The sequence below is a fragment of the Mustelus asterias genome, unplaced genomic scaffold, assembly GCF_964213995.1.
Source record: "Mustelus asterias unplaced genomic scaffold, sMusAst1.hap1.1 HAP1_SCAFFOLD_1610, whole genome shotgun sequence".
In the NCBI taxonomy this organism is placed as follows: Eukaryota; Metazoa; Chordata; class Chondrichthyes; order Carcharhiniformes; family Triakidae; genus Mustelus; species Mustelus asterias.
Genome location: NW_027591555.1, coordinates 4,390 through 30,000, shown reverse-complemented (window position 1 = coordinate 30,000; position 25,611 = coordinate 4,390). Strand labels below are relative to the sequence as shown.

The 25,611-nt window shown below is 50.4% G+C and overlaps 1 protein-coding gene across 1 annotated transcript in view; it reads right to left on the bottom strand.

Moving 5' to 3' along the window:
* The window catches only part of LOC144488498 (ras GTPase-activating-like protein IQGAP1), a gene marked incomplete at its 3' end in the record, with an annotated part of 75,144 nt that extends 52,610 nt beyond the window's left edge, over positions 1–22,534 (bottom strand). The window contains exon 1 of the mRNA XM_078206547.1: positions 22,440–22,534. Coding sequence (XP_078062673.1) covers positions 22,440–22,504 — 65 coding nt within the window. The remainder of the gene's footprint in view (positions 1–22,439) is intronic.
* Between the last annotated feature and the right edge of the window lie 3,077 nt (positions 22,535–25,611).

The window sequence follows — 25,611 nt, the reverse complement described above, 5'->3', positions numbered from 1 at the left end:
TGACACTAAGGGGCAATTTAGCATGGCCAATCCACCTAACCCGCACATCTTTGGACTGTGGGAGGAGCACCCGGAGGAAACCCACGCAGACACGGGGAGAACGTGCAGGTTCCACACAGACAGTGACCCGAGCCGGGAATCGAACCTGGGTCCCTGGCGCTGTGAGGCAGCAGCGCTAACCACTGTGCTGGCCCGGTGTTAACTCTCGCTCGGATCCTGGTTCCCCACATTGGGTATAAAACCATCTCGGCGAAGCTTTTGTACCGTGTTATCAGACAAGTTAGGAAGCTAAAGATGGCTCAAGGGACACAGCAGAGTGACGGATTCAGCCGCTCGAGGGGAGGTGAAATGTTCTCCAGGAATTTTCTCTGCTTCAAAAGGAAGCTGAGAGTTTCCTGAGGAGGTTCAGCTTTATGTGTCACGTTAGACGTTGCAGATTAAAGACAGCCATCGGAAGTGAGAAACCTGTTTGTATAGGCAGAGGGTCAACAATTCTAGACCCCGGGAAGCAATATACAGTCTGTCATTCCGGAACAATCTAATAAACCAGGCACGCCAGCAGAATGGCAGTCTTTGGATCCAAACTCTCCTCAACCAGGGCATCTCTTTAGAATAAGACTTTGGTGTTTGAGTGCGTAGTGTGAAAGGGCAAGGCTGCAGGGTTCAATATTATTCTGATTAAGCTGCAGCTTAACCTAGATTCACACTCCCAATGCAGGACTGGGGGAGTGCCGCACAGTCAGAGGGGCAGCGCCGAGGGAGTGCCGCACTGTCAGAGGGTCAGTGCTGAGGGAGTGCCGCACTGTCAGAGGGTCAGTGCTGAGGGAGTGCCGCACTGTCAGAGGGTCAGTGCTGAGGGAGTGCCGCACTGTCAGAGGGTCAGTGCTGAGGGAGTGCCGCACTGTCAGAGGGTCAGTGCTGAGGGAGTGCCGCACTGTCAGAGGGTCAGTGCTGAGGGAGTGCCGCACTGTCAGAGGGTCAGTACTGAGGGAGTGCCGCACTGTCAGAGGGTCAGTACTGAGGGAGTGCCGCACTGTCAGAGGGTCAGTACTGAGGGAGTGCCGCACTGTCAGAGGGTCAGTACTGAGGGAGTGCCGCACTGTCAGAGAGTCAGTGCTGAGGGAGTGCTGCACTGTCAGAGGATCAGTACTGAGGGAGTGCCGCACTGTCAGAGGGTCAGTACTGAGGGAGTGACGCACTGTCAGAGGGTCAGTACTGAGGGAGTGCCGCACTGTCAGAGGGTCAGTACTGAGGGAGTGCCGCACTGTCAGAGGGTCAGTACTGAGGGAGTGCCGCACTGTCAGAGGGTCAGTACTGAGGGAGTGCCGCACTGTCAGAGAGTCAGTGCTGAGGGAGTGACGCACTGTCAGAGAGTCAGTGCTGAGGGAGTGCTGCACTGTCAGAGGATCAGTACTGAGGGAGTGCCGCACTGTCAGAGGGTCAGTACTGAGGGAGTGCCGCACTGTCAGAGGGTCAGTGCTGAGGGAGTGCCGCACTGTCAGAGGGTCAGTGCTGAGGGAGTGCCGCACAGTCAGAGGGTCAGCACCGAGGGAGCGCCGCACTGTCAGAGGGGCAGCGCTGAGGGAGCGCCGCACTGACAGAGGGTCAGTACTGAGGGAGTGCCGCACTGACAGAGGGTCAGTACTGAGGGAGTGCCGCACTGACAGAGGGGCAGTACTGAGGGAGTGCCGCACTGACAGAGGGTCAGTACTGAGGGAGTGCCGCACTGACAGAGGGGCAGCGCCGAGGGAGTGCCGCACAGTCAGAGGGTCAGTACTGAGGGAGTGCCGCACTGTCAGAGGGTCAGTACTGAGGGAGTGCCGCACTGTCAGAGGGTCAGTACTGAGGGAGTGCCGCACTGACAGAGGGGCAGTACTGAGGGAGTGCCGCACTGACAGAGGGGCAGCGCCGAGGGAGTGCCGCACAGTCAGAGGGTCAGTACTGAGGGAGTGCCGCACTGACAGAGGGGCAGCGCCGAGGGAGTGCCGCACTGTCAGAGGGTCAGTGCTGAGGGAGTGCCGCAGGGTCAGTGCTGAGGGAGTGCCGCACAGTCAGAGGGTCAGTGCTGAGGGAGTGCCGCACTGACAGAGGGGCAGCGCCAAGGGAGCACATGCTGCCGGGGGGGGGGGGGGGGGGGGGGGTGGGTGTGTGGACAGCGCCAAGGGAGCGCCGTTCTGTCAGGAAGGCAGCGCTGAGGGAGTGCCGCACTGTCAGGAAGGCAGCGCTGAGGGAGTGCCGCACTGTCAGGAAGGCAGCGCTGAGGGAGTGCCGCACTGTCAGGAAGGCAGCGCTGAGGGAGTGCCGCACTGTCAGGAAGGCAGCGCTGAGGGAGTGCCGCACTGTCAGGAAGGCAGCGCTGAGGGAGCGCTGCTCCGCCGGGGTGGGGCAGGTTGCACTGCCGGGGGCGGAGGTGAGGTGGATTTTTATTGGATAAGGATATTGAGGGTTACAGAACCAAAATAGGGTTTGCAAAAACAGGCATGATATAATTAAAAACCAGATCCGACCTGAGAGACGCACACAGCCTCCAACTATTGCTGTGTTCCAATATCTATCCCCCAAACAAGCCAATAATATCCAGTTTTTTATCTCTTCATTTTTTGGAAGTTTGCTTTATATTGTACAGAATACAGTCAGTCGCATAATTGTTATCAGCCTGGTGTCCGGAATGCGAGCTCGAATCCCATCACAGCAGCTGGGAATATGAGTTCAGTGAAGGAAATCTGATGTAACCGGAGTGTCCAGTCGACAGGAAGCGGACAGATTGATGCAAAAGCCCATCTGGTTCACAAATGCTCTTTCGAGAAGGAAATCCGCTCTCTTTATTTGGTCTGGCCTACACGCCACTCCAGATGCACGGCAACGTGTTTGGCTTTTAACCGCTCCCCAAAGTGACTGAGTAAGCTCAGTTACCCCCCAGTCGTTATGCTTGCAGTGTAACCTCGGGGAGGGGCAATAAGTGACAGACAATAGCAACATCTATACCCAGTGAATCAATAAGAAAAAAGTTATTCGCTGGGTGTACGGCACTGTGGAATGTCCTGAAGTTATGAAAGACGCTGTATAAATCTCTGTTTAAGATATTTAGTTGAAATGGGTGTTAAATAGACTCCAAAACGCACCCAGTGCTCTGCCCATGTGGAAAGTTTTCACACACACTCTTGGGTTGCCCAGACTATGAACAGATAGAATCCCTACAGTACAGGAAGAGGCCATTCGGCCCATCAAGTCTGTACCAACCACAATCCCACCCAGGCCCCATTCCCGTAACCCCACACATTTGCCCTGCTAATCCCCCTGAAACTAAGGGGCAATTTAGCACGGCCAATCCACCTAACCCGCACATCTTTCGGACTGTGGGAGGAAACCGGAGCACCCGGAGTAAACCCACGCAGACACGGGGAGAACGTGCAGACTCCACACAGACAGTGACCCGAGGCTGGAATTGAACCTGGGTCCCTGACGCTGTGAGGCAGCAGCGCTAACCCACTGTGCCACCATCCCACCCTACAAAGCTCAATGATCCCATCTGCCCTTGAACTGATAGCCTACAGCCCCGAGTGCTCAGTGATCGACGTCACTCAGTCACACTGGATGGCGGAGAGCACTAGAGGAGGGAAATCATTGGCTAGCAGGGAGTCTCAGCCTGCTGGATGGCGGGAAACTGGGCAAATGCAGCATGGCAGCCTTGCCTTTTACAGGGGAATGGGGGTGGAGGGGATCAAAGTGGTGAAGGGGTGCAGGCCTGATGGACTTAATGACTGAAAGGGGTGGGAGTGTGAGGAGAGTGACTGTGATTGGGAGGTACAAGGTGGAAGTTTAAGGGCTGAGTGGGGGTGTGGTGGGGAGTGTCTGGGGGTGGGGAGTGTCTGGGGGTGGGGAGTGTCTGGGGGTGGGGAGTGTCTGGGGGTGGGGAGTGTCTGGGGGTGGGGAGTGTCTGGGGGTGGGGAGTGTCTGGGGGTGGGGAGTGTCTGGGGGTGGGGACCCGGGTTCAAATGCCGCCACAGCAGATGGTGGAATTCAATAAAAAATATCTGGAATTAAGAATCTACTGATGACCATGAAACCATTGTCGATTGTTGGAAGAACCCATCTGGGTCACTAATGTCCTTTAGGGAAGGAAATCTGCCGTCCTTACCCGGTCTGACCTACATGTGACTCCAGAGCCACAGCAATGTGGTTGACTCTCAACTGCCCTCGGGCAACTAGGGATGGGCAATAAATGCTGTAAGAAGTCTCACAACACCAGGTTAAAGTCCAACAGGTTTATTTGGTAGCAAATACCAATGGGGAGTGTCTGGGGGTGGGGAGTGTCTGGGGGTATTGGTATTTGCTACCAAATAAACCTGTTGGACTTTAACCTGGTGTTGTGAGACTTCTTACCGTGTTTACCCCAGTCCAACGCCGGCATCTCCACATAATAAATGCTGGCCAGCCAGCGACGCCCATGTCCCAGGAATGAACTAAAAAAACATGGGGTTGGGGAGAAGGGAATGTGTTGGGGTAGAGAGCACTCTTCCTGATCCAGGAGGAGTTCAGAGATGGGCAGGATTTGAAAGCTCAGCTGGACCTCTGCTGCTGAGTTGCTGCTGCCAGGTATGTGGCAGTGTGAAGTCCCCAGAACCCCCTCGCTGAGATCCAGCTCGGAGCACTGGTCTCATCACTGGGCCCTGACATCTGAACTTGCAGTGGGTCTCCTGCTAGTTTCCAATGGGAACTTTATCCAGGGCTTGAACGGTCATCAAAGACAAACAAAGAACAGTACAGCACAGGAACAGGCCCTTCGGCCCTCCAAGCCTGCGCCGATCATGATGCCTGCCTAAACTAAAACCGTATCCTTCCATTCCCATCCTATTCATGTTGCCCCTTAAATGCCGCTATCGTACCTGCTCCCATCACCACCCCGGGCAGCGCGTTCCAGACATTCACCACCCTCTGTGTAAAACACTTGCCTCACACATCTCCTTTAAATATTTCCCCACGCACCTTAAACCTATGTCCCCTAGTACTTGACTTTTCTACCCTAGGAAAGAGCATCTGACTATCCACTCTGTCCATGCCACTCATAATCTTGTAGACCTCTATCAGATGGTCATCATTAATAATGCACTGAGGGGAATGTGTTGGCTTGGAGGTTTGAATCTTTGACTGGCACTGCCTGTCCGTGGCCGGGGGTTGAGGCTACAATTGAAGATGTTTAGGTCGTGAGGTCTTACTGTCAGTTTACATCCCAAACTCCGGATGTGTCCTGTGATCTCCTTATGATCCTGCCCGTGGGCAGATGATGAAGTAGGACATAACAAAGAACAAAGAACAATACAGCACAGGAAACAGGCCCTTCGGCCCTCCAAGCCTGTGCCGCTCCTTGGTCCAACTAGACCAATCGTTTGTATCCCTCCATTCCCAGGCTGCTCATGTGACTATCCAGGTAAGTCTTAAACGATGTCAGCGTGCCTGCCTCCACCACCCTACTTGGCAGCGCATTCCAGGCCCCCACCACCCTCTGTGTAAAAAACGTCCCTCTGATGTCTGAGTTATACTTCGCCCCTCTCAGCTTGAGCCCGTGACCCCTCGTGATCGTCACCTCCGACCTGGGAAAAAGCTTCCCACTGTTCACCCTATCTATACCCTTCATAATCTTGTATACCTCTATTAGATCTCCCCTCATTCTCCGTCTTTCCAAGGAGAACAATCCCAGTCTACCCAATCTCTCCTCATAGCTAAGACCCTCCATACCAGGCAACATCCTGGTAAACCTTCTCTGCACTCTCTCCAATGCCTTCACGTCCTTCTGGTAGTGCGGCGACCAGAACTGGACGCAGTACTCCAAATGTGGCCTAACCAGCGTTCTATACAGCTGCATCATCAGACTCCAGCTTTGATACTCTATACCCCGTCCTATAAAGGCAAGCATACCATATGCCTTCTTCACCACCTTCTCCACCTGTGTTGCCACTTTCAAGGATTTGTGGACTTGCACACCTAGGTCCCTCTGTGTTTCTATACTCCTGATGACTCTGCCATTTATTGTATAACTCCTCCCTACATTATTTCTTCCAAAATGCATCACTTCGCATTTATCCGGATTAAATTCCATCTGCCACCTCTCCGCCCAATTTTCCAGCCTATCTATATCCTGCTGTATTGCCCGACAATGCTCTTCGCTATCCGCAATTCCAGCCATCTTTGTGTCATCCGCAAACTTGCTGATTACACCAGTTACACCTTCTTCCAAATCATTGCCTGGGCGCCACCTGTTTGAACACGGCACCTATCCAATTATTCCCCAGCACAGTTCCCTGGTTCTCATAGTCAGCAAGAAGTTTAACAACACCAGGTTAAAGTCCAACAGGTTTATTTGGTAGCAAAAGCCACACAAGCTTTCGAGGCTCTAAGCCCCTTCTTAGTACTCACCTGAAGAAGGGGCTTAGAGCCTCGAAAGCTTGTGTGGCTTTTGCTACCAAATAAACCTGTTGGACTTTAACCTGGTGTTGTTAAACTTCTTACTGTGTTTACCCCAGTCCAACGCCGGCATCTCCACATCATAGTCAGCAACAGGGAGGTTCCCCAGCTGCTCAGGATCCACCCACACTCCATGTGATTCGTAAACCACCACCAAAGCTGTAAATATCAGACAGTGAAATCTCACACCGCTCTGTGATAGGCAACAACCCGCATTTATATAGCGCCTTTAACACAGTCAAACAGCTCGAGGAGCTTCACAGGAATGATTATCAAAGGCAATTTGACACTGAGCTGCCTGTGATATCAGGACAGGTGACCGAAAGCTTGATCCGGGAGGTCAGTGTTAAGGGGCCTCTTAAAAGGAGAGAGGCGGAGAGAGAGCTTCGGATCCAGGCACCTGAAGGTACAGGTGGAGTGATTTAAATCAAGGATGGGCAAGAGAAGAGAATTGGAGGAATGTAGAGATGAAGGATTCTGGGGCTGGAGGAGATCACAGAGATAGGGAGGGATGTAGCGGGCTGGAGTTGGTTACGGAGATAGGGAGGGTTATAGGGGCTGGAGGAGGTTACGGAGATAGGGAGGGTAAAAGGGGGCTGGAGTTGGTTACGGAGATAGGGAGGGTTGTAGGGGGCTGGAGGAGGCTACGGAGATAGGGAGGGTTGTAGGGGTTGGCGGAGGTTACAGAGATAGGGAGGGTTGTAGGAGGTTACGGAGATAGGGAGGGTGTTAGGGAGCTGGAGGAGGTTACGGAGATAGGGAGGGTTATGGGGGGCTGGAGTTGGTTACGGAGATAGGGAGGGTTGTAGGGGGCTGGAGGAGGTTACGGAGATAGGGAGGGTTGTAGGGAACTGGAGGAGGTTAAGGAGATAGGGAGGGTTGTAGGGGTTGGTGGAGGTTACAGAGATAGGGAGGGTTGTAGGGGCTGGAGGAGGTTACAGAGATAGGAAGGGGTGTAGGGGTTGGATGAGGTTACTGAGATAGGGAGGGGTAGGGCTTGGAGGAGGTACAGAGATAGGGAGAGATGTAGGGTTTGGAGGAGGTTACAGAGATAGGGAGGGGGTGTAGGGGTTGGAGGAGGTTACAGATAGGGAGGATTGTGGAGGTTGGAGGTTACAGAGATAGGGAGGGGTGTAGGGGTTGGAGGTTACAGAGATAGGGAGGGGGTGTAGGGGTTGGAGGAGGTTACAGAGATAGGGAGGATTGCAGGGATTGGAGGTTACAGAGATAGGGAGGTGTTGTCGGGGTTAAGAACAAAGAACAAAAGAACAGTACAGCACAGGAAACAGGCCCTTCGGCCCTCCAAGCCTGTGCCGCTCATTGGTCCAACTAGACCATTCATTTGAATCCCTCCATTCCCAGACTGCTCATGTGACTATCCAGGTTGGAGGAGGTTACAGAGATAGGGAGGGTTATAGGGGCTGGAGGAGGTTACGGAGATAGGGAGGGTTGTAGGGAGCTGGAGGAGGTTACGGAGATAGGGAGGGGTGTAGGGGTTGGATGAGGTTACTGAGATAGGGAGGGGTAGGGTTTGGAGGAGGTACAGAGATAGGGAGGGGTGTAGGGGCTGGAGGAGCTTACACAGATAGGGAGGGTTGTGGGGGTTGGAGGTTACAGAGATAGGGAGGGGTGGAGGGGTTGGAGGTTACAGAGATAGGGAGGGTTGTAGGGGTTGGAGGTTACAGAGATAGGGAGGGGTGTAGGGGTTGGAGGAGGTTACAGAGATAGGGAGGGAGTGTAGGGGTTGGAGGAGGTTACAGAGATAGGGAGGGTTGTAGGGGTTGGAGGAGGTTACAGAGATAGGGAGGATTGCAGGGATTGGAGGTTACAGAGATAGGGAGGTGTTGTAGGGGTTAAGAACAAAGAACAAAAGAACAGTACAGCACAGGAAACAGGCCCTTCGTCCCTCCAAGCCTGTGCCGCTCTTTGGTCCAACTCGACCATTCGTTTGTATCCCTCCATTCCCAGACTGCTCATGTGACTATCCAGGTTGGAGGAGGTTACAGAGATAGGGAGGGTTGTAGGGGTTGGAGGAGGTTACAGAGATAGGAAGGGTTGTCGGGGTTGGAGGTTACAGAGATAGGGAGGGGTGTAGGGGTTGGAGGTTACAGAGATAGGGAGGGGTGTAGGGGTTGGAGGTTACAGAGATAGGTTGGGAGTGTAGGGGTTGGAGGAGGTTACAGAGATAGGAAGGGTTGTCGGGGTTGGAGGTTACAGAGATAGGGAGGGGTGTAGGGGTTGGAGGTTACAGAGATAGGGAGGGGTGTAGGGGTTGGAGGAGGTTACAGAGATAGGAAGGGTTGTCGGGGTTGGAGGTTACAGAGATAGGGAGGGAGTGTAGGGGTTGGAGGAGGTTACAGAGATAGGGAGGGGTGTAGGGGCTGGAGGAGGTTACAGAGATAGGGAGGGGTGTAGGGGTTGAAGGAGGTTACAGAGATAGGGAGGGGTGTCGGGGTTGGAGGAGGTTACAGAGGTAGGGAGGGAGTGTAGGGGTTGGAGGAAGTTACAGAGGTAGGGAGGGGTGTAGGGGCTGGAGGAGGTTACAGAGATAGGGAGGGGTGTCGGGGTTGGAGGAGGTTACAGAGATAGGGAGGGGAGAGCCAATGGAAGTGTTTGACAAGAAGAATGAGAATTCCAACTTCATTTATAATTAAACAATTAAACAAAATTAAATCTTTCAGCAGCTGCTCATTGTGCTGCCGATGGTTGGATTCTCCAGGCTGACAGCTGGGCTGGCCCTCCCTTCAGATCCCCACAGACTCCTGAAAGCTCCCAGCTCATATACAACATTTCAGAATCCGTTTCATAATCGCATTTCCCTTCTCAGGAGGAGGGATTTCCTCACTTGCTGCCCAATGGTGCTTTTGCTAAATAAGCAACCACTTCCTTTTAATCTTCCACAGAGCGAGCGTCTCTCCTCCTTGTTCCAGTTTAACAAACAGCTGTCTCTACTCAACCATTGAATCAATACAGTGCGGAAGCAGGCCATTCAGCCCATCGAGTCTGCACCGACAGCCCCCGCCCCCCCCGCCACACCTCCCCCTTCTCCACCCCACAAGCCAACCCTGTAGCCCCGCAAATTTAACATGGCCAATCCACCGAACCTACACATCTTTAAACACCAAGGGGCAATTCGGCATCCCAACTTTCTGCAATTCTTGTCCTTCCACGGATCTAACCGCCCTGCGTTACCCTGGGGGCCAGCAAGATGAGGGGGGTGGGGAAGAGAGTAAGAGAGAGAGACACACACACATAAACAGAGTGAGAGAGGGAGAGCGAGAGAGAGAGAGAATGGGGAAAATAAATCAATTCTGTGGCATGAACTAAACTGTTTGCCACGGGACACAGCCTCAGAGGTCGAGATATTCTTGGCCAGTTTCAGGAACACTCACTGGAAAGGAACGCTGCTCGAGCAGAATGGAACTAACTGCTCCAATAAATATGGTTCTTTGTCCAAAATAAAAGACTCTCACACTGTTATGGAATTGAAATAGAAATCTCTGTGCGAGATATTGGGTTTATTTTGTTGAATGGAAATCCAGTTCAGAGCTCCAGCAGACGTACAGGAACAGCGTCAGGGAGGCAGCAAGTGGGGACACTTGGATTTTTAACACCTTCCCCTGCATCAACCCCTCGCAGAGTTTAAAGTAAAGTTTATTTCTTAGCCTTACTTAACACTGCAATGAAGTAACTGTAAAAATGCCCTAGTCGCCACACTCCGGCGCCTGTTCGGGTTCACTGAGCAAGAATTTAGCACGGCCAATGCACCCTAACCAGCACGTCTTTCGGACTGTGGGAGGAAAGGATAGTAAGAAGTTTAACAACACCAGGTTCAAGTCCAACAGGTTTATTTGGTAGCAAAAGCCACAAGCTTTCGGAGCCTTAAGCCCATTCCTCAGGTGAGTGGGAATTCTGTTCACAAACAGGGCATATAAAGACACAAACTCAATTTACAGAATAATGGTTGGAATGCGAATACTTACAGCTAATCAAGTCTTTAAGATACAAACAATGTGAGTGGAGAGAACATCAAGACAGGCTAAACAGATGTGTATTGTCTCCACACAGGACAGCCAGTGAGACTCTGCAGGTCCAGGCAAGCTGTGGGGATTACAGATAGTGTGACATGAACCCAATATCCCGGTTGAGGCCGTCCTCATGTGTGCGGAACTTGGCTATCAGTTTCTGCTCAGCGACTCTGCGCCATCATGTGTCATGAAGGCCGCCTTGGAGAACGCTTACCCGAATATCAGAGGCCGAATGCCCGTGCCCGTGGCCAGGTACACAGTACATACTCTTGCAACTCGGCCAACGTTGTCTACCTGATACGCTGCAGGAAAGGATGTCCCGCGGCATGGTACATTGGGGAAACCATGCAGACGCTGTGACAACAGATGAATGAACACCACTCGACAATCAACAGGCAAGACTGTTCTCTTCCTGTTGGAGAGCACCTCAGCGGTCACGGGCATTCGGCCTCTGATATTCGGGTAAGCGTTCTCCAAGGTGGCCTTCACGACACACGACGGCGCAGAGTCGCTGAGCAGAAACTGATAGCTAAGTTCCGCACACACGAGGACGGCCTCAACTGGGATATTGGATTCATGTCACATTATCTAGAATCCCCACAGCTTGCCTGGACCTGCAGAGTCTCACTGGCTGTCCTGTCTGGAGACAATACACATCTCTTTAGCCTGTCTTGATGCTCTCTCCACTCACATTGTTTGTATCTTAAAGACTTGATTAGTTGTAAGTATTCACATTCCAACCATTATTCTGTAAATTGAGTTTGTGTCTTTATATGCCCTGTTTGTGAACAGAATTCCCACTCACCTGAAGAAGGGGCTTAAGGCTCCGAAAGCTTGTGTGGCTTTTGCGACCAAATAAACCTGTTGGACTTTAGCCTGGTGTTGTTAAACTTCTTACTGTGTTTACCCCAGTCCAACGCCGGCATCTCCACATCATGATACTGAGGAAAGGATAGTCAGAAGCTTTTTCCCAGGGTGGAAGAGTCGATTACTAGGTGGCACAGGTTTAAGGTGCGAGGGGCAAGGTTTAAAGGAGATGTACGAGGCAAGTTTTTTTACACAGAGGGTGGTGGGTGCCTGGAACTCGCTGCCGGGGGAGGCAGTGGAAGCAGGTATGATAGTAAGTTTTAAGAGGCATCTGGACAAATACATGAAAAGGATGGGAATGGAGGGATATGGTCCCCGGAAGGGAAGGGGGTTTTAGTTCAGACGGGCAGCATGGTCGGTGCAGGTTTGGAAGGCCAAAGGGCCTGTTCCTGTGCTGTAATTTTCTTTGCTCTTTGAAACCGGAGCACCCGGAGGAAACCCACGCAGGCACGGGGAGAAAGTGTAGACTCCACACAGACAGTGACCCAAGCCGGGAATCGAACCCGGGTCCCTGGCGCTGTGAGGCAGCAGTGCTAACCACTGTGCCACCCTGGGGGAGTGCAATAAAGGTAAATCATGAGACAACGTAGGGTTCTCTGTCCAAAATTAGAGAAAGAAATCAGGTTTCACACACAGTTCTGAGGGCGAGGTCCCAGAGGCTGTCTAGCTGAGGGGGAGTGTGCATGTATAGCTGCCTCAGGCTCCTGTCTCTCAGTCCTCCACCCTCCAGGACACAGCAATAGCTGGTGGAAAGAGGTGCGATGTGGGTGAGACTATGTTTCACAATGAATCCGAACCTCTGACAGTTCATCTCAGGGTCTGCCTGCATTTCACTCAGAGACCTTGACAAGATTTCATTACACTTCCGGTCTCTCCAGAACATCTGCAGAAATGATTCTGTGCAATCTGTGTACGGAGAATGAGCCGTGTCCCCTGGTCCTCTCACTCGCAGTGAATCGGAAATAAACAGGCCCCAGGGAGCAACCATCTGCAAACTATTTGGCTGTGTGGGGAATCACGAACACCCTGCTCAGGGCTGCCTCCAAGTCAGTGTTGGCAACAGCAATCCTGAATATACCGCAGCTGTGTGTGCGCACACGTACCCTGGTAAACCCGAGGTCACACCCAACCTCCCAGACTGAATCAGCGTTGCAGCAGCCATCACACACCACATGTAAGGCTCAGTGTCACAGTGAGACTAGACAACCACACCCAATCATTCTGGTGGGACAGAAGCAAAGAAGGACTAGGATCAGAGTTTGGCTCAGGTGGACCGGGAGCTGACCACATGATGAGCTTCACTAAACGCATGACAAACAATTCTGGATATCGTACTTTCTGGAGTGTTGTCACTGCTGTAATGTAGGAAATACAGCAACCAATTTGTGCTCATAAAGCACTTGGATGTGGAAAAGATTGAAAGGGTGCAGAGGAGATTTACAAGGATGTTGCCTGGATTGAGTGGCACGCCTTATGAGGATAGGCTGAGGGAGCTCGGTCTTTTCTCCTTGGAGAGACGTAGGATGAGAGGAGACCTAATAGAGGTGTGTAAGATGTTGAGAGGCGTAGATCGGGTGGACTCTCAGAGGCTTTTTCCCAGGGTGGAAATGGCTGCTACGAGAGGACACAGGTTTAAGGTGCTGGGGGGTAGGTACAGGGGAAATGTTAGGGGGAAGTTTTTCACACAGAGGGTGGTGGGCGAGTGGAATCGGCTGCCGTCAGTGTGGTGGAGGCAAACTCAATAGGGTCTTTTAAGAGACTCCTGGATGAGTACATGGGACTTAATAGGATGGAGGGTTATAGGTAGGCCTAAAAGGTAGGGATATGTTCGGCACAACTTGCGGGGCCGAAGGGCCTGTTTTGTGCTGTAGTTTTTCTATGTTTCTATGTTAGGGGAATTTCACAGGAACTTCATTGCAGCCTTACTTGTGACTAAAAAATAAACTTTATCTTTCAATAATGCACCAGTAGAATCGATCAGTACACACCCCCCGACAGTGCGGCACTCCCTCAGTACTGACCCTCTGACAGTGCGGCACTCCCTCAGTACTGACCCTCTGACAGTGCGGCACTCCCTCAGTACTGACCCTCTGACAGTGCGGCACTCACTCAGTACTGACCCTCTGACAGTGCAGCACTCCCTCAGCACTGACCCTCTGACAGTGCGGCGCTCCCTCAGCACTGACCCTCTGACAGTGCGGCACTCACTCAGTATTGACCCTCTGACAGTGCAGCACTCCATCAGCACTGACCCTCTGACAGTGCGGCACTACTTCTGAATGGCACTTGGATTCTGTGCTCTAACCTCAGGGGTGGGACTTGAACCGATGACATTTTGACGAACGGCGAGGATGTTGCCTGTTGAGCAACAGCCGGTAGTGAAATAGAATCTTTGAGGTGCTTTTTATAAATGGAAAACACTAATAGGCCACGGAGAGAGATTCTGCCTCGGTAATAGGAAATAAAGGGGGAAGTCGTTCTGCATTGGGGAGCCTGGGTGACATGGCCCACTGATGGTCAAAGATTAGCTTCATGGGTGACACAATCTGGTTACTATTTCTGGCGGCAGAAAGGGGATGAGAAACTAGTTTGATCTGAGGTTGAAGGGTGGGGCAAACTGCTGCTGGAGTGAATTGTCATGGACTACAGGCCCAACAACTGCAATGGTACTGAAAGCTTAAAGGCCAGTGTTGGTGGGATAGGCTGCCTCACTCACGAGGGGGGCTGCGGGGAAAAAGAAAAAAGAGTGCTGAGGTGGGGTAGTAAAGGACGGGGAGGGGGTGATTGAGCAAGGGGAAGATGAGGGCTTAGACTGTGTGAGTGAGACAAGGGAGAAGCAAGATTCATTCACAATACAGGCAGGGCAATGAAGGCAAGGGAGAGAGAGAGATAGTGAAAGTATACCAAGGAGAGAAGGAGTGAGAAAGGATTATAAACCTAAGGTGTAAATTATAAAAATAACATAACTGGATCCAATTAAGATAGTCATCAGGAAATCCACCAGGGATTTGGGAGAACAGTATAGATAGGGAGGCTGGGCAAATGAAGGTTGTCAAAGAGTATAGACAGTTATGATGATAAAAGATTTTAAAAGTTTATTTACGATTGTTACAAGTCGGCTTACATTAACACTGCAATGAAGTTATCGTGAAAATCCCCTAGTTGCCACACTCCGGCACCTGTTCGGGTACACTGAGGGAGAATTTAGCACGGCCAATGCACCCTAACCAGCACGTCTTTCGGACTGTGGGAGGAAACCGGAGCACCCGGAGGAAACCCACGCAGACACGGGGAGAACGTGCAGACTCCACACAGACAGTGACCCAAGCTGGGAATCGAACCCGGGTCCCTGGCGCTGCGAGGCAGCAGTGTTAACCACTGTGCCACCGCGATTTAGCTGATAAAGACGGGAGGAGGCTCAAAACGAGCATAAACACTAGCATGGACTTGTTGGGCCGAATGGCCTGTTTATGAACATCCTATCTAATTTGAGAACAAAATAAAAAAGGAAAAGTTAGCATCTCTAAAGCGAGTGCCTGATTTATGCCTCACTTAATAAATGAGCCAGCAGTTGGTTTTAATCTTTATTTTATATTATCAGTGCATTGGGTTGGTTTGGATTTTTGCTGATTCTAAGACTCAGTGATCTTGTGAAACCAGTGCAAAGCACATGACCAGAGGGCTGACTGAGGAACTTGAAACCTAATTGAGCCATAAGCCCCACCCTGCCCCAGAATCACCGACGACGTGTAAAACAACTGGGAGTTTTTTTCCAATCATGCACAGGTTCTAGGTGTAACTGGCAAGGCCAGCACTTATTGTCCATCCCTACTGACGCTTAACTGAGTGGCTTCTCAGGTTATATCAGAGGGCAATGAAGAGAGAACCACATTATGGTGGCACAGTGAGTTAGCACTGCTGCCTCACAGCGCCAGGGACCCGGGTTCAATTCCAGCCTTGGGTGACTGTCTGTGTGGAGTCTGCACGTTCTCCCCGTGTCTGCGTGGGTTTCCTCCGGGTGCTCCGGTTTCCTCCCACAGTCTGAAAGACGTGCTGGTTAGGGTGCATTGGCCGTGCTAAATTCTCCCTCAGTGTACCCGAACAGGCGCCGGAGTGTGGCGACTAGGGGATTTTCACAGTAACTTCATTGCAGTGTTCATGTAAGCCTACTTTGTGACACTAATAAATAAACTTTTACTTTTTCACAGTGCCAGGGACCTGGGTTCAATTCCGGCTTTGGGTGACTCTTTTTTGTGGAGTTTGCACGTCCTTCCCGTGTCTGCGTGGGTTTCCTCCGGGTGCTCCGGTTTCCTCCCACAGTCCAAAGATGTGCGGGTTAGGTGAATTGGCCATGCTAAATTGCCCCTTAGTGTCCCAAAGTACGTAAGTTAGCTGGAGGAGCCATGGTAAATGTGTGGAGTTATGAAATAGGGAGGGAGGGCCTGGTAAGATATCCTGTTGGAGAGTGTCAATGAGCTTCTGCACTGTAGGGATTCTATGATTACCGTAGGTCTGGAGTCGCATAATGACCAGACCAGCTAAGGACAGCAGATTTCCTTCCCCAAATTGCATTAGTGAATCACATGGGTTTTTAAAGGTCACCAATTCTGAGACTAGCTTTTTATTCCAGACTTGTTTGATTAACTGATTGCAAGTTCTGGAGCTGACAGTGAGATTTGAACTCAGGTCTCTGGATCATTAATCCAGGCCTCAGCATTATTAGAGCTGTGGGGTGGCACAGCGGTTAGCGCTGCTGCCTCACTGCGCCAGGGACCTGGGTTCGATTCCCGGCTTGGGTCACTGTCTGTGCAGAGTCTGCACGTTCTCCCCGTGTGGGTTTCCTCCGGGTGCTCCGGTTTCCTCCCACAGTCCAAAGATGTGCGGGTTAGGTGGATTGGCCGTGCTAAATTGGCCCTAGCGTTAGGGGGATTAGCAGGGTAAATATGTGGGGTTACAGGAATTGGACCTGGGTGGGATTGTGGTCGGTGCACACGCGATGGGCTGAATGGCCTCCTTCTGTACCATAGGGAATCTATAATGAATACATTGCTACCGTTCGCTACAATATGCCTGGGACAGCACCAATTTCCAAAATTTAGAAGGTGCGGGGCACTGGCATAATCCTACACCTCTCTGTCCTCCTTTAAGATGCTCTTTAAGACATCACTTTGACCAAGCTTTTGGTCAACTTTCCTAGTATTTCATGTGGCTGAGTATCCACGTTTGTCTAATAATTATCCTGTGAAGCAGTTTGGTTTATGTTGCTATGTTGAAGGTGCTGTATAAAATGTAAGTTGTTGCTATACAGTCCCCACAATGAGCGGCATTAGTCAGTACTCAGTGATTCACTGGGGAAACACAGAGTCACACTGGCCCATGTAGCCTACCCTCCCACACACAAAACATTGGAATTAGCTGATCAGGGTTATGGGCAGTGGTCAGGGAGTCGAGGCTGGTCTGGAGATGTGGAAATCAGCACTCAACACAACGTAAGAAATGGGAGCAGGAGTCGGCCATTCAGCCCCTCGATCTTGCTCCGCCGTTGAACAAGGTCATGGCTGCCACTTTCGAGTCTGCCCCCATGACCCTCAACTCCTTTGTCAACCAAAAATCTGCCGAATTAACTTTGGTTCCAGCTGCAGATTGTTATCCAATGACTCTGGCTGCCAAGTGAGGGAGGGAACTTTAGGTGAGAACACAATGCGATGCCAAGAAGCTCGACACCATCCAGCAGCCCGCTTGATTGGCTCTCCCATCCGCCAACTTAGATATTCACCCTCTCCACCACATGTGCACAGTGGCAGCCGTGTGTGCCCATCCACAAGATGCACTGCCGCAATGCACCAAGGCTCCTTCAACAGCACCAAATCTGTGACCTCCACCGTCTGGAAGGACAAGGGCAGCAGACACATGGGGACATCAGCATCTGCAAGTTCCCCTCCAAATCACCCACAATTCTGACTTGGAAATGTATCGCTGTTCCTTCACTGTCGCTGGCTCAAAACCCCCCCGCTCTCTAACAGCACTGTGGATGTACCTACATGACATGGGCTGCAGTGGCTGAAGTTTGAGGACTATTAGAGATGGGCAATAAATCCCACCCATCCACCAACTCCCTCATGTTGTGACTGGCTAAATAAAAACAGATTCAATCTCATTACTGATTATGTCATCTCTTTGCCTGCGTAACATTGGTCACCCTGCAATAAGGTTATGTTAAATGTTAGGTGCTTTGGACCGTGACTGAAACTTGCAATAAATCATTGCTTAAACGCAAACTTTCTAAGCAGGACAGACCCACAGGGCGTCAGCTACAAATTGATTCCCATGGTAACAGCTCGAAACTCAAAGCAAGAATCCACAGCCAATGTGTGTTAAAAGCAGCACTAACTGCAGGTGACTTTAAACAACTCATTAAAAGTTTGATGAAGGATATCACGTCTGAAAAATGCTCTCGTTCAATCCGGTACAAACATGCAATGCAACAATAACAGCTGGCAGAAGGAATGTTATCCTGGACGAGGGACAGTATCTCTGAAGTAAATGCAGGAACACTTCCTTCCTCAGATATTGCCAGGGGAACAGCACAGTGCACATTGCTTCAGTCTTGGCTCAGTGGCTAACACTCACCTCTCAGTCAGAAAATCGTGGGTTCAAGTCCCACTCCAGAAATATGACCACAAAACCCAGACACTCCCTGAGGGAGTGCCGCACAGTCAGAGGGTCAGTGCTGAGGGAGTGCCGCACAGTCAGAGGGTCAGTGCTGAGGGAGTGCCGCACTGTCAGAGGGTCAGTGCTGAGGGAGTGCTGCACTGTCAGAGGGTCAGCGCTGAGGGAGTGCCGCACAGTCAGAGGGTCAGCGCTGAGGGAGTGCCGCACTGTCAGAGGGTCAGTGCTGAGGGAGTGCCGCACTGTCAGAGGGTCAGCGCTGAGGGAGTGCCGCACTGTCAGAGGGTCAGCGCTGAGGGAGTGCCGCACTGTCAGAGGGTCAGCGCTGAGGGAGTGCCGCACTGTCAGAGGGTCAGTACTGAGGGAGTGCCGCACTGTCAGAGGGTCAGTACTGAGGGAGTGCCGTACTGTCAGAGGGTCAGTACTGAGGGAGTGCCGCACTGTCAGAGGGTCAGTACTGAGGGAGTGCTGCACTGTCAGATATGCCACCTTATGAATGCGCCATTAAAGCGAGGCCCAGTCGGCTCTCTTGGGTGAAAGTAAAAGATGGCACCATTTTGAAGACCAACAAAGATGACTAAGGAGAGATTATCTGCACATTTTCACAGTGCTGTTAGCAGGAGCCTGCCGTTTACAAATTGGTTGCCACATTCCCTCCATTACAACGGTGAATACATTTCAAAAAAACTAGCAACTTCTTGAGGTTGAGAAAGGCACTATTAAAATGCAAGCCTTTGTTCCACCTCATGTCAGTAAGATGAGCCGTGCAGAGGCTGCTGTGTCACAGCCAGAGTTTATGACACTGCATTCTCTGTAAAAAAAAACCTGAATCATTTCCTGCTGCATTCAGTCAGTTACAGCAGAAGTTACAACACAAAACAGGCCTTTTGGTCCAAGTAAACTGTGCTAGTATTTAATCCTCACTCTGAGCAAACAGTCCTAATCACATCGAGCTGCCCTATTCCCACATTACTTCATCCATCCACCTATTACAGTCTTAACTATTAATCTTGGAATGAATTCCGCAGCCTCACAACTCTTTTTTTGTAAAGATGTTTTTCTTGGGTCTGAATCAGTTACAGACATTCGACTATACTTCCAGTCCAAAGGGCTGCAGCAAGCATTAACTGCCAGTGACAACTGATGATGTTTAAGGAGCTTGCAGGGTCGCTGGGAGACAAAACTCTTCATCGGATGAGAGCTCTGCACCCAAAGCAGGAAAAACTGGGTGATGCAGGAGATCCGGAACAAGTGCGTCCCCTCCAGAATTGGAAGTGGTGGTCTGTCAGGCGGGATACACTGGTGTTTGTGTTGGGTGGCGTGGAGAGGGGTTACTGCACTAACATCTGTGTCTCGCACATGCCGTTCACGTGGTGAAACATGGGATTGCTAAAATCACCCCTGGTGGATTCTGACTCGATTTCACCAATAACTGGGTTCCTGTCATCAGCAGCGCAGGCTGTGCTGTGAGGGCAGGGTTGTGGGGTGAATATCTCCTCTTCCTGCAAGACGCAGTTGGCAACTGTGACTCCACTCCCAATCCGAGGCACACGGAGCAGGGAGCCGAGGTCTCTGCATACCAATTGCAGCTATTAGTTGAGGGCAGAACTGCCATGCTCCCATGGTGGGGGGGACACGGTGGCACAGCGGTCAGCACTGCCGCCTCACAGCGCCAGGGACCCGGGTTCAATTCCGGCCTCGGGTCACTGTCTGTGTGGTGTTTGCACGTTCTCCCTGTGTCTGCGTGGGTTTCCTCCGGGTGCTCCGGTTCCCTCCCACAGTCCGAAAGATGTGTGGGTTAGGTTGATGGGGCAATTTAGCATGGCCAAAGATGTGTTGGTTAGGGGGATTATTGGGGTAAATATGTGAGGTTACAGGGATAGAGGTTGGGTGGGGTTGTTGTCAGCTCGATGGGCCGAATGGCCTCCTTCTGCATTGTAGGGATTCTATGAATAGCTCAATGACACTCATGGCTCTAGGCTCCTAAGTGAACAATGGGCACTCAGATGAGGACCGTACCATAAAACGGCACCTTCAGGAGAAAATGGGGACAGAAAAGTCTGGGGAAATTAGATAAATTGCACAAGAGGTTGCACAGTTCCTTAAATCCCTGTTATTCATGTTGTTGCTGGGAATCTCAATCCTACTTTCCATCTTTTTGCCCATCCCTGCTGTGGAACAACCAATAGCACATGGATGAAAATCACATTCACCAGATTAAATCACGTCACATCCTTCAATAGTTTGGTATGGCTCCTGCTCTACCCAAGACCGCAAGAAACTACAAAGGGTCGTGAACGAAGCCCAGTCCATCACTCAAACCAGCCTCCCATCCACTGACTCTGTCTACACTTCCCGCTGCCTCGGCAAAGCAGCCAGCATAATCAAGGAGCCCACGCACCCCGGACATTCTCTCTTCCACCTTCTTCCATCGGGAAAAAGATACAAAAGTCTGAGGTCACGTACCAACCGACTCAAGAACAGCTTCTTCCCTGCTGCTGTCAGACTTTTGAATGGACCTACCTCGCATTAAGTAGATCTTTCTCTACACCCTAGCTATGACTGTAACACTACATTCTGCACTCTCTCCTTTCCTTCTCTATGAACGGTATGCTTTGTCTGTATAGCACGCAAGAAACAATACTTTTCACTGTATGTTAAGACATGTGACAATAATGAATCAAATCAAATCAATAGTCACTGCTGGGAGGGGAAGGGGGTGGGGTGGTAGTTGGGGACAGGGTGAAAATAACACATACACCACAAACTCACTCAATGCTGCCAACCTAATCTGTCCCAAACAAGGCAAAATCAAGTTCAGTTTCTGCAAATTAAGAACACAGTTGGGGTAGAAGCCAATGTTAGGCCTAAAAAGTCCTCTCTCTTCCAGCTCTAACCCACTTCCCTATTTTCCCCCAATATCCCTCAATCCTTTCTCGCTCCAGAAAGCAGTCTGTGCGACTTGCTTCACTGCCCTTGTAACTTATTCACAACCCAGTAACCTTTTCATAATGAAGGTAAAGTATGAAAACAGGTCACTTGGCACAGCAGGTTCATGTCGGTGTTTATACTTCACACAATCCGCCTCCCACCTCTCTTCATCAAACAGTATCGCTGTATTCTTCTATTTCCTTCTCTCTCACACACACTTATCTCGCTTCCCCCTTTGATGCTATATTTGATCAACCACTCCTTTTAGGCAGCATGTTCCACATTCTCACCACTCTCTGGGTAAAAAGCTTCCTCCTGAACTCCCCATCGAATGTACTAGAGACTATTTTATATTTAGAATTTTTACTTTTGCTTTCCCCCCCCGACAAGTGAACAATGGGGCGGGCACGGTGGCACAGTGGGTTAGCACTGCTGCCTTACAGTGCCAGGGATCCGGGTTCGATTCCCAGCATGGGTCACTGTCTGTGCGGAGTCTGCACGTTCTCCCGAGTCTGCGTGGGTTTCCTCCGGGTGCTCCGGTTTCCTCCCACACTCCAAAGGCGTGCGGGTTAGGTGGATCGGCCATGCTAAATTGCCCCTTAGTGTCAGGGGGTTAGTGGGGTAAATATGTAGGGTTATGGGGATAGGGCCTGGGTGGGATAGCGGTCGATGCTGACTCAATGGGCTGAATGGCCTCAAAGAACAAAGAAAACTACGGCACAGGAACTTCGGCCCTCCGAGCCTGCGTCAATCATGATGCCTGCCGAAACTAAAACCGTATGCACTTACGGAGTCCGTATCCTTCCATTCCCATCCTATTCATGTATTCTAGAGAATAGAGACTTCTGTCTACTTGACCCTTAAATGCCGCAATCATACTTGCTCCCACCACCTCCCCAGGCAGCGCGTTCCAGACATTCACCACCCTCTGTGTAAAAAAAAACTTGCTTCGCACATCTCCTTTAACATTTCCCCAACCACCCTAAACCTATGTCCCCTCGTACTTGTCTTTTCTATCCTAGGAAAGAGCATTTGACTATCCTTCTGCACTGTAGGGCTTCTGTGATTCTCTACGTCTATCCTCTCAAATGATCTCATAATTTTAAAAAGAGCTCTATCAGCTCACCACTCAGTCTTTTCCTTTTCAGAATTAGATTAGTAGGTTCCACTTGTGTCTCAATGTTCCGCCTGCAACAGTATAAAAGGACCGAAGGGAGGTTTTGGGGGGGGTGAAAATGGAATGAGGGAAGTGGGCTGAGGATGCAGCAAAGGTTAATTGAATCGAGTGGATGTTTCCTGTTCCGAGAAGCTCTTGTTTCAAATGATGACTTGCTTCCTGTCCTACCCTGAAAAAGCATCTGTCCAGCAGGATAATGTGAAGTTCCAGAGCATCCACAGCCCAATACAACAACTCGTGTCACTGCGATGGGCAGCAGCAAAAGAACAAGGGACCTTAAGGGGAACACTGTGAAAGGGACTTACCGCTTAGCTTCCTCCAGGTGACAGAGGTATTCATAGGCAATATTTTGCCGCCTCCGTTCATCCATCTCCTCGGCCGTAAGACGTTCATTATCCAAAACAGCTGGAAAACAATGGAAAAGTATTTATTTGACATTAAAAATCTCCTGTAAAAGTATTTCCTTTTCACAATCCTGACTTTCTCTTGCCATGATTTCTGGTCAAGCTTTTCTGTCGCATTATAAGACCATAAGACATAGGAGCAGAATGAGGCCACTCGGCCCTTCGAGTCTGCTCCGCCATTCAATCATGGCTGATACTTTTCTCATCCCCATTCTCCTGCCTTTTCCCCATAACCCCTGATCCCCTTGTTAATCAAGAACCTATCCATCTCTATCTGAAAGACACTCAATGACCCGGCATCCACAGCCTTCTGTGGACCAATTGCTGTTGGAGATGAGTGGAGAGGGCAACGAGGGGAATTTAAGCAATGTGGAAACTAGAGTTATCCTTCACCTTATTCTTCACCACTCTCTGGCTGAAGAATTTCCTCCTCACCTCTGTTTTAAAGGATTGTCCCTTTAGTCTGAGGTTGTGCCCTCTGGTTCTAGTTTTTCCTGCTAGTGGAAACATCCTCTCCATGTCCACTCTATCCAGGCCTCGCAGTATTCTGTAAGTTTCAATAAGTTCCCCCTCACCTTCTAAACACCAACGAGTACAGACCCAGAGTCCTCAACCGTTCCTCATACGACAAGCTCTTCATTCCAGGGATCATTCTTGTGAACCTTCTATGTCAACATTTTGAATTCAGCTTTGCTGTATCAGTTGTCACAGTTAGTTGCAGCCTCTGGCTACTAGATAGTGAGTTTTTGCAGTCTCCGAACTCTTGCTTATTTATTAGTGTCGCAAATAGGCTTACATTAACACTGCAATGAAGTCACTGTGAAATTCCCCTAGTTGCCACACTCTGGTGCCTGTTCGGGTACACCGAGGGAGAATTTAGCACGGCCAATACACCTAACCAGCACATCTTTCAGACTGTGGGAGGAAACCGGAGCACCCGGAGGAAACCCACGCAGACACGGGGAGAACGTGCAGACTCCACACAGACAGTGACCCAAGCCGGGAATCGAACCCAGGTCCCTGGCGCTGTGAGGCAGCAGTGCTAACCACTGTGCCACCGTGCCCCTCACTATCTTTCTCTACTGATTGGGCAATGGTAAGAATATTTTACTATTAAACTATAAAAGGCATTGCCATCAGGGTTAGTTTGTGAAGGTCTCCCCTCTGCAGACCCTTGAGTGAAGTATTGGCTAGCTCCTGGCACCGGTGCCTCAGTACAAGTTACAATCTCCAAGTAGAAGTCAAGCGAATGCATTCCGTGAGTCCCCATCACACCTGTGATGATTCTCTCGTGGAAGAATGCAGAGGTACACCTTACCAATCTCAACCAAATAAAGTAACTCAAATTAACGAGGGGTCAAATTAAAATGGACAGCTCCCAAAAGGAGGGGAACCGCCTGAAACAAAAGACAAAGCGGAAAGGAAATTTAACATCAAATTAAAACGTGATTGAAGAGTGCAATAATGCATTCCAGTCCCTGCGGTGCCCAATGAACACGGAAGGCATTAACAGTGCATTAACAGGACACCGCATGCTCCCTCTCCAGGGACATCCGGCCCCAGATATAGCCGTGGTCGAGGGGCAGACAGTCAGGTTGGACGACCCCCCTGCCTGGACTTGTAGATGGCACGCTTTGCCAGGCTCAGGAGCAAGTTGACGAGAAGGTTCTCCTCCGTCCCCACCCACCTCCGCACTGGGTGAGTGGTACACCTTACCAAGTACAGATAATGAATCTGCTCGTGGCACCACAATATTCCCATTCTATGTGGTAGTAAATCCAAAAAGCAAAATAACCAATTTAGCTATAAAAGAAAACAGGAAAGCACATTGGGTAACCAAGTCAAATTGTCAGCAGAATCGCATCACCAAGATAATCTCATTTTAACCACTTGAAACTGGGAAGATTACCTTCGAACTTAATGAGCTGAGCTTATTAAACAGCTAAGTTCATTAGCAAGTGCTCATTGGCTCCAACAATGTGTACACTTCAAAAGTAGCTCATTGGCTGCTATTGCTTCTCGGCCTTTTGGCCAAGATCAAACGTCAGATCGAGCCCAAGCTGGGACAGCAATGCCTGATCTTGTCGGCTGGGAACTTGTTTTGTCTCCCTTGTGGGGGGCAATGAATTGGATTCAATTGGAATTTGAATTTGGTTTTAGGAGCAAGCGGGGAATGGATTTAGATTTGCCTGGCCCACTCTGAGACTGGCTTTGTAACTTTAAGAATGGAGTAAAATAGTTCACTGAGGTGGATTGGCCATGCTAAATTGCCCATTAGTGTCAGGGGGGCTAGCTAGGGTAAATGCATAGGGTTATGGGGTTAGGGCCTGGGTGGGATTGTGGTCGGTGCAGACTCGATGGGCCAAATGGCCTCCTTCTGCACTGTCAGAGTCTATGATTTTAAAAAGAGTGCTTTTGGGATGTTCTAAGGTTGTGAAAAGTTGCTATATAAATGTAAATGTTTCTTTTTATTCACTGGATGATGTTGGGAGGGATTGATTGCTCAACTAAGTGAGACATTGTCACTGGCATCTCCACTACCCCAGAATTTATTCCTTAAAGTTCACAGAATCTAAGAATCCCTGCAGCGTAACAGGAGGCCATTTGGCCCATCGAGTCTGCACCGACCACAATTCCACCCAGCCCCTAACCCTGTAGCCCCATGTATTTACCTTGCTAGTTTCCTGACAATTCAGCATAGCCAATCAACCTAACCAGCACGTCTTTTGGACTGTGGGAGGAAACCGGAGCACCCAAAGGAAACCCACGCAGACATGGGGAGAATGTACAAACTCCGCACAGACAGTGACCCAAGCCGGGAATCGAATCCGGGTCCCTGGCACTGTGAGGCAGCAGTGCTAACCCACTGTGTCACTGTGCCACCCTATTAGTATTAGTTACAGTATTTAGTTCACAAATTATGCTGCACAGGGCAAGTGTAGAAACATACGTGATTTGTACTGGGATATACCGCTCTATTTGTGATAGTCCAGAGTTGATGAGACACATACATGTTCTTTATCCCTATCTTGCACACTAATGCTTCAGAGGGACTCGACTGTCGGACTTCAGG